This window comes from Porites lutea, chromosome 10 (assembly GCF_958299795.1).
Source record: "Porites lutea chromosome 10, jaPorLute2.1, whole genome shotgun sequence".
NCBI classification, from domain to species: Eukaryota; Metazoa; Cnidaria; class Anthozoa; order Scleractinia; family Poritidae; genus Porites; species Porites lutea.
In genome coordinates, this window is record NC_133210.1 from 20,340,108 (window position 1) to 20,353,107 (window position 13,000).

Below are 13,000 nucleotides of genomic sequence, written 5' to 3' on the forward strand. Positions count from 1 at the left end.
TTAAACGTTATCACGCAAAACAAATCCAATTTCACATTTTGAGCGCATATCATACCTAACAATGATAAGATAATGTTAATGAAAATAGAAATAACATTGTTGCCTTTTAACCATGTTCTGCTACAGTTAATTAGCTGTTTTTCGTAGATACAATTGCTGTCAAACTGATCCTTTATTTAACTTAAGGTGGTTCTAGTTAGATCACAGATGGCTATACTATCAAGATGCAAATTAAAGGAGTGCTTTTCCTAAATAACCCTATACAGAAAATAAAGCTAGGTAGAAATTTTTGACGCGGAAATGGTATTCTAAACGCTCATTTGAAGTTTATGAATCTACGTTTTTTTTTTTGCAGGTGGCTCACCATATCCGCTTTTCTGAGGAATAGGAAAAGGAGAAAAATAAGCTCGCTTTAATTAAAAATCCTCCTAACCTACAACACATGCACGCAGATGATTGACAACTTATGCTTTATTCGATAGTTATAGTTCTCGTGTTATAGTTTCAGATCAGAAAGTTAATGTCCTTATCATTAGTATGAACATTAAGCTCGATCTTTGCAGATCTTTTAGAATGCTGCAATCCTTAATTATAACATAACAAAAGTAACGCAAATGCTCTGATCGGTCGGTTAGCCATTTGTCCATTAGTGCACGCCAATGAAAAGCTACAACCAGTTGCAAAAGTACTTGAGACACTTGATGTTATTTTACACTTTTACAACCAGCTGCAAAAGTACTTGAGGTACTTGATGTTATTTTCGTCATTAGAGGCCGGGGACGATTATGTTGAATCGCCCATTCTGCTTCAAAAAATAGTTCTACATAGTTTAATTTATAAAGTATACATATCTTAATTTAGTGTCGCAGTTATCTTTAAGCTTTATTTCACTTATTTATATATATCTAGTTATTTTTTTGTTTATTTATTTATTTATCTGTTTATTTGTAATTTATTACTAACTGCTGTACCTAATATCTCCGCCCGCCTCGACTAGCACCTGCTATTTGCGGGCAGAAATGGACTTTATGTAAATGTAGATTGTTAATAATAATAGTGTGTGTGTTTATAGACACTGTACTGTATTTTGGCATAAATGGCCTGTCCACGATCTTATGCTTGTGATGCCTCTTCCACCCCTAATCAAAGTTGCTAGCAATACAAGACCATGCTCAAAACTTGGAGGAACAACTTTGAATGGAAGGGAGGAGGGAGGTTAGTATTACATCTCATAGACCTGTGACTAGCAGCGATGCGAAGCATTTAAAGGTTGTTTTTTTCGTGGAAGTGTCTATACACGTTTGCAACTGGTTGTAGTGCGGTAAAATTGGGGCAAATGGAGCAGATCACCTCCCTTAAGGGAACAAAAATAAACCAATAAAACATGAAAACATAAAGGAATACTGTAAAGTGGCCATACTAGCGACCCTAGTTACTTTCGGAATTAGTAGTCCTCAGGGCTTGTTACTTTCGGGGTGTCGTTACCCTCGGGGGGTCGTTATTTTCGGGGACCAAAAACCGACATTAACATCGATGGTCTATCGGACTACCGAACGCGTGAATCAGCCGATGTAGAAGAAATCGAATTCTTCTCTGACTCAGGGGCGAAGAAAAATAAACTCAGTGCTTTTAGTCCACGACAAAAAAAATGCGTTTTATAGTCAGGAGCCCTCCGGGTGATGGGCTCCTCTTATTGTGCAGTATGCAGAAGTTTCAGTTTTAACTTGAAGAAACGTTCCTGTTCTTTATATGAACTCTATATCAGTATAGTTTTTACATTGTGAAATCTGTGAACTGACGTCAACGACGAATGATAGTTTCAGGCATGCCAGGTTTTCCTTGTTGTAAAGTGCCTTTTAGTGATAAATTTGTAACTGCACGAACATCTTAATACTGTACATTAAAAACTTGACTATAGATTGCAATTGGAAAACATTAAAGGCATAAGATTCGGTATGTTTATAATTGAAAAAAACTTAGTCCTGATACTTTTGGGGAATCGCTACTTTCGGTTACTTTCGGGGGGTCGTAACTTTCGGAGGGTCGCTACTATGGGAACTGTACGGTAGTTGAAACACTCACTTGTGAAGTTTTTTAGCACGGGATTTAAAGTATATTTAGTGCGATGTAGTCAAAATTATGTGAAAATAAACGTGCAGTAATAAGAATTGTGTTACTGACTTTTAGACATGTTAAATTGAAGCAGGTATTTTAGGGAACGCGTTCACATTCGAGACAGCTTTGAAAGCTTCGGCCACAGTAGTTGAGTGGAAAGATCAATGACATAGGAATTGTAACGCGAATTTTGTTTGAGTACAGAAAAATTAGGGTTTTCAAATAAATGTTAAAATAAAGAAAATGACCTCTCTGTAATTTTTTTGTGCTTGCTTTTCTATTCATAATAGAGGGACTGGATGGGGTTAACTGACAAGTTACGAATTGCCAAAATTTTAACGGACACCTGACAAATAGCCTAACATTTTACTGACAACTGACAAAGGACCTGATTGTCACTTCTACAAAACTCGTTCTTAAGACCACTCTATTCTAAAGACAATGAGATTAAATGTGCGTTTTTAGGGGCCATCTTAGCGGTAAGACCCTGCGTCATATGTCTTGAATGATTTACTGTAAAACCCCAGTGTGTCATGTACTATCTGTAAATGACCTATGATATCGCTCCTCTGCCAAAACGCCAAGAATACGATGGCTACTAATAAGGGCAATACAAAAGCAATCGTACGTTTTACCGATATGATTCAGATACGGCCTTTTTTGCTCTCTCTTTCGATCTACGTCCCAATAAATGAATATTCCGAAGTTAAAAATTTGGATTAGGTTACTGGTTAGAAATCGGTTGGATTCTGGCCAGCAAAAAAGCTGGAGTGGAGTAAAGTAACACAAAACTTGAGAAATGGAGGGTCACTTGAAATGCTCACTTGAAATTCCTCACTCCGGAAACTATAGGGAGATTGAGTATAAGCTTTCGGTGCAATGAGGTCTGGGATCGCTTGGGTCCCTATCGCTTTTTGAAGCGTCGGCAGTCGGTGTTCTCTCTCTTCATCGGCTCCATTTGCAGCGTAATTGTAGTATTTTTTCGTCATTGTGTTGACGAAGTTGCCTTCGCTGGGCTAAGCGATGTTCTCTGTGCCTTGCACGCGGCTTCTTGTTGTTGTCGTCTTCTCTGCTCGCGATGAATTTTGGTCGGCGTTCTCCAGAGGTGTTTCGGTTGAAAATCGAGGATTTCCAGCCACTTGTTGTGCTTGTTGTCCTGTGTAATTTGAATGTGAAATTGCTCGTGATTCACCGATTGTAAACATTGTTTCATAGATGAATAAACGCATCAGCCTTTCATGAATAATACATGGCAATGCGCTGGTCATCAGCGGCAAAGTCTATGTTGCCTGGAAACGCAAAATGCTCCATGACGTAGCGCTATATGAAGTCATTGGCGGACACCAAGCATATATTCAGAGAAAGAAGATTTATTTATTTACGGCGCATCGCATTTTGCATCTGGCTAAGACCACGCACGGTTCACGTGATGCACGCGCGCTTTGCGCGCGACGAGATTATAAACTCGCTTCGCGAGAATAATTTGCCAACACCGGGCTACGTTTTAAAGATAAAGTATAAGTGATGGTTCAAGGTTTGTGAGGGCTCTACATATTCAGTCAGGTGTTTTAACTACCTCTTGCAAAATTCATATTCAACTGCCTACATTAACTTTATTATGGTTAAGTCAAAAATGTGTTATTTCTTCCTCTCTTAATAGTATTCCTTTTTGGTAAGTTGAGTAATCGAGTATTTACTTCATCAAAACGTGCCTTCGTTCTTGTGTGGCTCTTGATGATTCAAATTTTTGCTTATAATTTTTTTAGCTCTTCACGTTTAACAGTCTTTTTTTAAAATAATTTTGTGAAGTTTTAAGCAGTCTATTACAAAATTATCATTTTCATGACATTATCTATCTACACACTCATATTTTAAACGCGTCATAGAATGAACAAAGTCCAGATCGCTCAATATTAAGTTGAGGTAGAGACTCTTTATGCAATTAACTATTAGGCACCGCATAGTAATTCCTTTGCATTCCAGAACTTAACCTTGGATTTTTTTCGGCAACTTTGAAAATCGATAGACTGCAAATGTTTTGATTAATTTACAATCCCACTTTTAACTACGTTTGAAAAAAAATTATCTACAATATGACTTGAACAGTATTGTCGCTATAGTTGTTCTCATGAGCGTCTAGCTTTTTTAAGATTAGTAAATTAATTCTATACCAACTGAATAGTCCTTTTTAGTCAGGCAATTTTACGCAATGAATAAATAACTATTGTGCATTACAAAGATTTTTTTCAGTTACTCTATGATAACCAGTTGAACCTTTTCTTATCCCAATTAACTCGAAAAGGAAATAACTTATCAAAGGTATATATTTGCCCACAGTTTGTTATGAAAAAGTGTTACAACAGCTGTCAATTGAAATTATTTTTTTGCTACATAACATTAGAAAGACAGTGTATTCTAAGGCGGACGATAATAATCAATACTGTTAATACTATGTAATAGCTAATTACCTATTCATTCATTCATTCATTCATTCATTCATTCATTCATTCATTCATTCATTCACAAATATATTTATTCATATCCCCAGATATGACAGTCGCTAAATACTAATCTAATTGAGTATAACTTAATTATTTCCCTTTCTTTACACATTTTTTCTAATGGACGTTTCCAAATTGTTTGAAATTGGGCAGGTTCCATTTAAAATTGTCGAATTCACCAAATTCAGCATAAGGCAGGAAATTAAATCCAAGAAAAAAGCAATTCTCATGTTGACAAACTCTTTGACGTACGCTTAGGTCATTTTTGGTCCATAAGGATCCATGCATATTATTCTTTCTGACCTATTCAGCTTTCCATTTAAGCTATTTTGACCCTATTTTTTTGCTTGAGCCCTCCCCCCGCCTTCCCACCCCACTATAACTTCAAAAACGGTCAGCTTACAATAATATACTCGTCATTTCTAACATCTAGGCATAATTCGATTGACGCAATTACGTAATATGACGTCCCTATGACGTCGTATTGTTGATTTATACACCGTATTCACAAATGGCGGCTGTCCTGGGACGAGTGATCGGCCAAACGTGGAAACGAGGCGTTGGAGGATAACACTTACAGATCATAGAAGAAGTTATAGGTAAACATGTCCGTTTTCCTTAACGAAGAAGATATTCCCGGGTCATCTTTAGCTGGAAGAAATCCAGCACAGCTGAAAAATGAAGAATTACGGTTTTGGCTTAAATGTAGAAACGATCCAGCAAAAGGACTTCGCACAAAAGCTCAACTCGTAAAGCGGTATGAAACCACCATCATCATTTTCGATTGTTGAATTGTCGCTTTTTCACTCTAAATTAAAGCTTATCTTTTTATATTATATGTTTCTTACATTTTTAGAGTTGAAGAATACATTAATCAGGGTAAGGATGGTTTTCTTGTCGACCCAGACCCGGATTTAATTTACACGAAACGAAAACTCGCAAAGCAAAATGAATCGGCTGCAACAAACACCGCCACAAACACTACCACAAGCTCTGTTATCACGTTTTCGACTGCTAATAATTTTAGTTTTCCTCAGCATGGCTGGGGAATTAATTTAGAAAAAATGCCACTTTTTACGAAAGCTGAGATGGATCGTTTCATCTCTAACAGCGGAAAGCGCTTGGGAAGCACTAATCATTCCGTCCCGACAAGCTGGAGAAAGGGAAAGACATTTTTGGAAGACGAATACCTTAAAAACATTGAATGTACCAGTGACGATAAACATTTCTATTTTCGCTGCAAGTGTCACCATTCCTTCAGAAAAAACGATGCCCCACATAACATTCAGCTGGCATTGTGTATTATAAAAGGTGAAGTTGTTCAGTCAACATGTTCTTGCGTGGCGGGGAAAACAGGTTATTGTAACCATGCTTTAGCCCTGATGCTTAAAATGTGCAAATATTCTCTGTACGAAAGCAAAAGCACGCTCGACTTGCATGATGACGCGGACCAAAATAGTAAAGAAGCTTGCACTTCAAAACTACAAACATGGCACCGAAAAGGGAGGGGAGATACTATTGTGCCCCAACCAGTTATGGATCTGGTTGTGAAAAAAACAAAGCTGGCGAACAATAATGAAACCCAAAAAGAGGGATTAAAGTGTCTTCTCTATGAAGCGAGAACAAATGACAGAGTACAGGAAGCAGAAGAAACAAAATTCAAAGATACATTAAGAAGTATCAATCCAAAAATGGGGCTAGCGAACGTAGCAGCCAATCACAATGTGTTAACCGAAACTAAATTTGGTAATAGCCCAGTTGGTTCCTATGCAAGTTATCAGTTATCATTTACGGAATCAAATTTTGATGTCTCTATTAACATAGACGCTGTTCCCCGTAACATGCCTCGTAATCAACAAATAGAGCAATTTCCTTCCTTCCCCTTACGAAAGCAAGGGGAAGGTGAGCGACGTGAACTTCCTGATGAGGAAAATGAATTTGTAAAGAAGTTTAACCTCGATGAGGATGAAATCAACGCATTAGAGGCTGCGACGAGAGACCAAGCGAATAGCGAGTTGTGGAGGTCAGAACGTAAATACAGATTTACAGCGTCGAATTTTCACTTGATTTCTCACAGACAAAGAAATCACGAGACTTTCGCTAACACGCTTATGAACCCAAAACCCTTTACATCAAGACATACGAGACATGGAATTAAATACGAGCCCGAAGCAGTTCATGCCTATATGAAGTATATGAATGAGAGATCAATCCCGGTTGAGGTTTTCAAAAGCGGTCTGGTTGTGTACAAAAAGGAACCAGTACTGGCTTGCTCACCTGACGGAAAAGTTTTTGATGCAGGTTGCAGCAAGCCATTTGGCTTACTAGAAGTTAAATGTCCAGAAACGAAGTTTCTAGTAACTCCTTTGGATGCTTGTTCAGATGCCAGTTTTTGTTGTGAGAACATTGATGGGAATTGTAAATTGAAAGTAACACATCCCTATTATGCACAAATCCAAGGGCAAATGGGGATAACTGGTGCTGAATGGTGCGATTTTGTGATTTTTACCAAAAAGGGAATATCAATCGAGAGAGTCCTCTTTGACCTGCTGTACTGGCAAGAGCTTGAGAGAAAACTCCTTTACTATTATTATGAACATTTCATTAAGTTTGCCATAGTTGAGGCCTTATAGACTACTTACAGCATTCCTTCCATGTCAGTTTTTTTGCCTGATTATGTATTCCCTGTATAGGGTTAATTGACTTTCGGATTTCAAGTGCCAAGTGTAGGTGAGTCAGACATGATTAACGTTTAAAAGAACTAAGAGCAGCACCTACATGTAAACATAAAATAAAAGCAGGTTAATTTTAATCTGTTACACCCTGGCAGCAAGTCCCATTTAAATTTCAATGTCAAATGTAACTCACATGTGCACTCACAAAACAAAAGCAATATATCAAGTCAGTAAACTTTCCAGATCTCACATTATCTATTACAGTACTCTTAAATAAGTCAATTATTATGAGGCCTCTTGCACTCTTTTTGTTTTTGGCAATTCAGTTTTCATAGGTAGGTATGGCATTGGTACGTATTACTCAGTTATAATGGAGTCCTGGACATTGCACAAAAAGGTGCAGACTGCCCACATTTGATTAATCACAGGAAATAAAGATAGAGGGGTTACTCTGTCCCAAATGTGGAAATTTTTGATCTTATTAATAGCTCTCTCCACATGGATACGTAATGCTGCAATTACTTGTGTTTTAACCACATCCTCTGGCGACATCTGAGCTGCTTGGCCAAGAAATGGAGGTATATTTAATGTAACACCCAGAGGAAGCAAGTCCTCGATTGTAAAACCTTTGTCTGCCATTATATCATCACCCTCGCTGAAGGGTAAGTCCAGGATACCACTTCTTTCTACAATTTCTCGGTCTGAAATGCTGCCGGTATACAGCTGGCTTGTAAATGTTATTGCTCCTGAAGGGGCAATCCCAATAAGCCCTTTGAGTGTAGTGTGGTTCTTGTAGGAACTAAATAATCTGCTGTTAAGAAGCAGGCTGCTTGGCATTTGACATTTTATTTCTGTACAGTCTAGGATGACACGCGTGTTTGGATATTTAACTTTGAAATCTTCAAGCATAGTTTTGTTAATTTCCTCCCGGCTAGGCCAAATGTTTATATTGCCAAAACGAAGAAACATAAAGTTAATCCAGGAAATAAAAATTCTACTAACTGTCGGCTGAGAAATGCCAAATAAAAATGCTAAATGTTTCTCGTTAAATCCCTGTCTCAATCGACACAACACCAGAAAAAACTCTTCCTCTGGCTGAAGAGTTCTTCTTCGCCCAGGTTTGTTACAATCCCTTTGTTGACTTTTCCTTTCGTCGTCTACTTTCACATCAATTGAACGCCAGTATCGAATATTTTCACCATTTTCCCCTGGATTCAGATATGAAAGCGTTGCTTTGAACGTCTCTAAGTTTGGGAAACCAGTGTAAAATGAAATAGAATCGTTGTCTGACAGATTGTTTATGCAAAACGTACGTGATTTTAGGTCATTGTTTTCCTGCGATAGACGTTTGAGTTCCTTTTCTGAATTCACCAGTTCAGCTTCAGTTTTAGCTAAGCGTGATTTCAAATTTGATAAATCTTCATTTAAACAAGCAATCTCTTTCTGGGCATGTAGCAGCTGCATTTTCAATGATTCGAGTGACTCTTCTTGAATTTCATGGTCAGAAGTTTCGAGGTTGTTTGAAACCATATCATCGTCTGAAAGACTGCTGCTGTCTACTGTGCTCGTGCTAGCTACCGGTACACTGTGTAGGTCTTCAGCCGCACATCCATTCTCGTTGCATGTAGATAAATCCTCCATTTGCTTCCTTTTTTCAGGTATTTGACTTCCGTCTAATGGCGAATGTCTTTTCCGTGGAGAAGTACGCCACGCAAACCTCGAAGGAATTGTGCCCTTCACCAATTCAATTTTTTTGCCGGAAATGCCTGTTTTTATTTCTTCTTCACGAAAATGTAACGAGCAGATCTTGGTATCTTTCGTTAATGAAAAGTTAGGGCCAACATCTCTTCGGATTTTCTGTAGCCATTGCTGGCGAATGTTTGGATCCTTCGGAAAAGTAAAAAATCCCACTCTGTTTCCTTGCGGATCTACGCGGCCTGTTTGGTTGCAAAGGGGAACACAACAGTAAACTTTAGAACTTGACCACATCCTAAGAAACCTGTTACAGTAAAAAAAGTCCGCCGAAACGTTGTAAAAAGAAGAAATCACCGCTCTGTGAGTTGACTAAAACTGTGCTATCAGTGAGAAATTTGTGTTTGTTATCCTCCAACGCCTCGTTTTCATGATTAGGTACCAGTTTTTTCCCGCGCGTCCGCCATTTGTGAATACGGTGTATGGGCAGAATCCAAATTGCATCAATTTTTCCCTTCGAGGCGAAAAATACTAAATAAATAGTTAGGTGTTTGACAAAATCGAGAAGTTGATTAACACATTAATGACTTTCAACAGTAGCAGTTACGTCATGATGACGTCATTTATTATTAAAAATAATCTGGAACTGTCCCTCATCTTGGATCCGCCATTTTGAATTTTTGAAATGTATTCAATTTTACTAAAACGCGTAGAAATCGAGGTAATTGTGATAGAAAAAAGTCACCTTTGCATAAAAGGATCCTTCAGCTACAGCTTTTGCCATTGGGTCATTTTAAAATCATGTTTTTTTTTTTCAAATCAGTCACTAAAGAGGCCGGATTACACTAACAGGTTTAATAAAGTTTACAAAATATTGCTAAATTAAGTGTAAAGCTATAATTTATTGAATGAGCATAACTAAAACTTGACCTTTTTTGTTCAAAAAGGAAAATTTTGAAAACATGGCTGTTAAAACTTGGTTGTCGTAGTAACGTCAATTTTAACGTACTCGTCCTGACGACTTTAAAATGTCCCCAGATAGTTTTTAGGAAAAGTCGCCAAGTTTGGTGGTCATAGCTTGAACGGGTTTGAAGTTATTCAATTTTTTAGTGAGGAGGACCTGAAAAGCCCCTCCCCGGTTTGAATAGGGTTAAAAGATAGTTTTAAAAAATACTAAATAGCAAAATCAGCGAGGATAAATCTCTCCACTGGTACCTCATTCAGCAACTCTTGACCAATCTTAATGACAGAGTTACAGACAAAAAAAAACAAGCAACATTTGGGGAAAAAATCCAATGCCATTTCTGCTATTTACCTACTACACAATTAAATTTGCCCTTTGTTGGAAAGAAAGCCAGCCAAAATTTCATGCGAAAGAAAGACGATGAAGTGGGCAACAAAACTGGCTATAAAAAGAAAGGCAAAGGGAAAAAGAAGGGAGCGAGAAAAAACTCGAAATAAATTCGAAAAAAAGTTCAAATTTTGACTTGTGCGCAGAAAAACGGAAAAGCTGGTAATTACATCCAAGCAGAAAATTATGTCCTTAGTCTTGGAAATTTCTTTTTTAGTCATACCAATACTAACTGGCCGAAGAATAGTTCAAACAGGAGAATTTGGGCTAAAATGTCGTTTTTTTGCTGGTGAACTGGCTGGGGACAAAGAGCTAAGTTGTTGGGTTATACGCACCGTCTAGAAAAATTGGCTTGTTTTGTACATATTTTGTAGAGCACAGATAACAAGCGGTGTTGGTGCTTGCCTGAGTATAACAGAAATACTGTTTAAACTATATTTCAGTTCCTTCAAAAATAACTGTGCTACCTCAAAACCACTCCAGAGTAAATATTGGGAGCAATGTAACCCTGAGCTGCAATGCATCTGGTGACCCTCTCCCTGATATCAGCTAGGACTGAAGATGGTGTTAAAGCAGCACAGTTCAATGCCTCTGGTAACTGGCTATATCTTTTCAATGTTCAAAAAAGAGGATCTTGGATCATACAATTGTATTGCTGATAATGGACATGGAACTGCTCAAGCCTTGCAGTTGTGATAAGTAAGTATTTTATAAGCATCTATTCATTCACAATAAAAAATGTTGATGAAAGTTAACTTAAGTTACCATTTTGGCAGTAAAAAGACAGGCGAATACAAAATTTGATGTTCTTAGCACAACATCAATTAATTGAATCGTGAACTAGCTAGATGCGTTGTCTACTGCACCGATTAAGAATGATTTCAATTAAAAGCCATGACTTGCCATTCAGTTTAATTTAGGCAACACCGCCTATATTAAAAATGGCAGGTAACCTTTTGAAAAAGTTAGCATCCCCAGTTTACATGATTGTGCACATTATACCACAACATTTAACCAAACCGATGTAAAATGGTAAGCAAAATAATTTTTTTAGTGCAACAAGTTAGGTTCTCCCACGGGAGGTTGCGAAAAGTTGTTCCAAAAAGTAGTGACAGACTACTTTCTACTTTCTTTAATCCCTTTTCCCAACCTGCGACAACCTTGTCTCAAAGCGGGTTTAATTTTCGGTGGTAAAACACGGGCAGCGTCGCTTACAGGTCGTCTTGCGGAAACGTTGCAAAAAGGTTGCTGGTTTTAGTATCCGTCCCCTTTTTACCGTGGCTTCCAAAACACCTTTCTTGAAAGGACGTGGTTTCGCGAAACGTCGGTATCATTTTTGAAAGGTAACAGGACGGTAGATTAGTACCTTAAATTTCGCCTAAATTGAATAAACAAATACAAAGAACTCAGGACTATAGTAGCGTTGCGTAGTAAACGCAATCCCTGGTGTAGTTAAAAATTAATTTCACAACCTAGTCGGTTAAATTTAGGCCCCTTCCACTCGTATCCAGATAATTTTGAATCTGCAACTTTTCCTTTGTCGATTCGACAGTCCGTCCACAACGTATATATGATCCGGTGAATCCGGCATACTAATCCTCAACTTTTTGAATCCGCTCTCCGCGACAGAGTGGAACTTTCTTAATACGCTATGTATCCGGAATCTTGTGGACGCTAAATCCGGATATATTTTAACCAATGACGTAACAAGACCGACCGACCGATCGTGAATATTCACGATATCTGCTTTATCGCTTCTTTACATCTTGGACTTATCTCAATTAAGTCTTATAACGTGTGCAGCTAAACCTAGCTATTACTAAAATAATTACTGCTTACACTTAAAATATGCCAAACGAGCTAAACGAGCTAACTAGTGTCGGCGAAACAGTTGTTGAGAAAGAAAGTCGAGAAATTCTTTTGAATCCGCAAAGAAAAATTTGCGGACTCAAAAATATCCCGACACGTGTGGACGGGGCCTTGCCTAGGGTCTTCAATTGTCTGAGGCATAAAGCTGTCGTTTGGTGGAGTTTTTGAGATAAAAAAGAGATACTCTTTATTAAATGTCATAATGTCATGTCTACGAGCTATAACCTAAGTTATACAGGAATATACCTCACATTTCCTCCACAAATCTTGTTACTAAGAAGTTACTACATCAGGTGCAGTCACACTGGTCTTCCCCAAGGCTCCCCATGTGGAAATAGTTTGGGTTGGGGTCGGTCTGGGTTTTGCTCACTTTCATGTTTGAGGTCACACACGGATAAACTGCCCAAGGGGAAGAAAAACCTTAAACCCGGTTTAGCGCGAAACGTCGTTGTAAACATTGAAGGCTGCCATAAATCGTATACCGTTTCGACCATTTTTACCCTTTTAATAAATCACACATCGATTAAACTTCGCAAGAGCTATGCATTCCTAAATTTTGAGACAAAAACAAACGTTCAGGCTCCTTCGCGCTTAAAAGAAAAGCAAAATCTAGCCATAATTTCTCGCTCAGAAGTCAAAAGTACGCGTAATTACATATTGTAAATGGTTCCAACGACTTCATTATAAAAGATTTCTTTAAATCGGATTTAAAAACTGCGAGTGTTTGAATTTGTTTAAAGGCAAAGTAAAAACCTGAAAAACATTCACGGCAGGGCTCAAACTCCTGCTGAATTTTC

At 38.0% G+C, this 13,000-nt stretch overlaps 3 protein-coding genes across 4 annotated transcripts in view; 2 read left to right on the forward strand and 1 right to left on the reverse strand.

The window, feature by feature from the left end:
* Nucleotides 1-2,332, forward strand: part of LOC140950293 (uncharacterized) — a 38,508-nt gene extending 36,176 nt beyond the window's left edge. For both annotated transcript variants that reach the window (XM_073399520.1, XM_073399521.1), the window contains one exon: nt 356-2,332. The gene's annotated coding sequence lies outside the window, so the exon portion shown is untranslated. The remainder of the gene's footprint in view (nt 1-355) is intronic.
* Nucleotides 2,333-5,124: 2,792 nt separating this feature from the next.
* Nucleotides 5,125-7,437, forward strand: LOC140950286 (uncharacterized). The gene is made up of 2 exons (XM_073399507.1): nt 5,125-5,373; nt 5,473-7,437. Exons 1-2 carry the CDS (start codon nt 5,222-5,224, stop codon nt 7,247-7,249), a joined length of 1,929 nt encoding a protein of 642 aa, XP_073255608.1. The 5' UTR covers nt 5,125-5,221; the 3' UTR covers nt 7,250-7,437.
* A 211-nt stretch (nt 7,438-7,648) lies between these two features.
* LOC140949643 (uncharacterized) lies at nt 7,649-9,280 on the reverse strand. The gene is made up of 2 exons (XM_073398796.1): nt 7,860-9,280; nt 7,649-7,709 (listed from the first exon to the last, which is right to left on the reverse strand). The coding sequence occupies exons 1-2, from the start codon at nt 9,278-9,280 to the stop codon at nt 7,649-7,651; spliced, it is 1,482 nt and encodes a 493-aa protein (XP_073254897.1).
* Between the last annotated feature and the right edge of the window lie 3,720 nt (nt 9,281-13,000).

What these genes read in the sequence shown, in the direction of transcription:
- LOC140950286 (XM_073399507.1), top strand. Translation starts at nt 5,222, where the DNA reads ATGTCCGTTTTCCTTAACGAAGAAGATATTCCCGGGTCATCTTTAGCT. An exon ending in AAAGCTCAACTCGTAAAGCG is followed by an intron (nt 5,374 to 5,472) that starts GTATGAAACCAC and finishes TTACATTTTTAG; the next exon opens with AGTTGAAGAATACATTAATC.
- LOC140949643 (XM_073398796.1), bottom strand. Translation starts at nt 9,280, where the DNA reads ATGTGGTCAAGTTCTAAAGTTTACTGTTGTGTTCCCCTTTGCAACCAA. An exon ending in TTAAATATACCTCCATTTCT is followed by an intron (nt 7,710 to 7,859) that starts TGGCCAAGCAGC and finishes TCCTGTGATTAA; the next exon opens with TCAAATGTGGGCAGTCTGCA.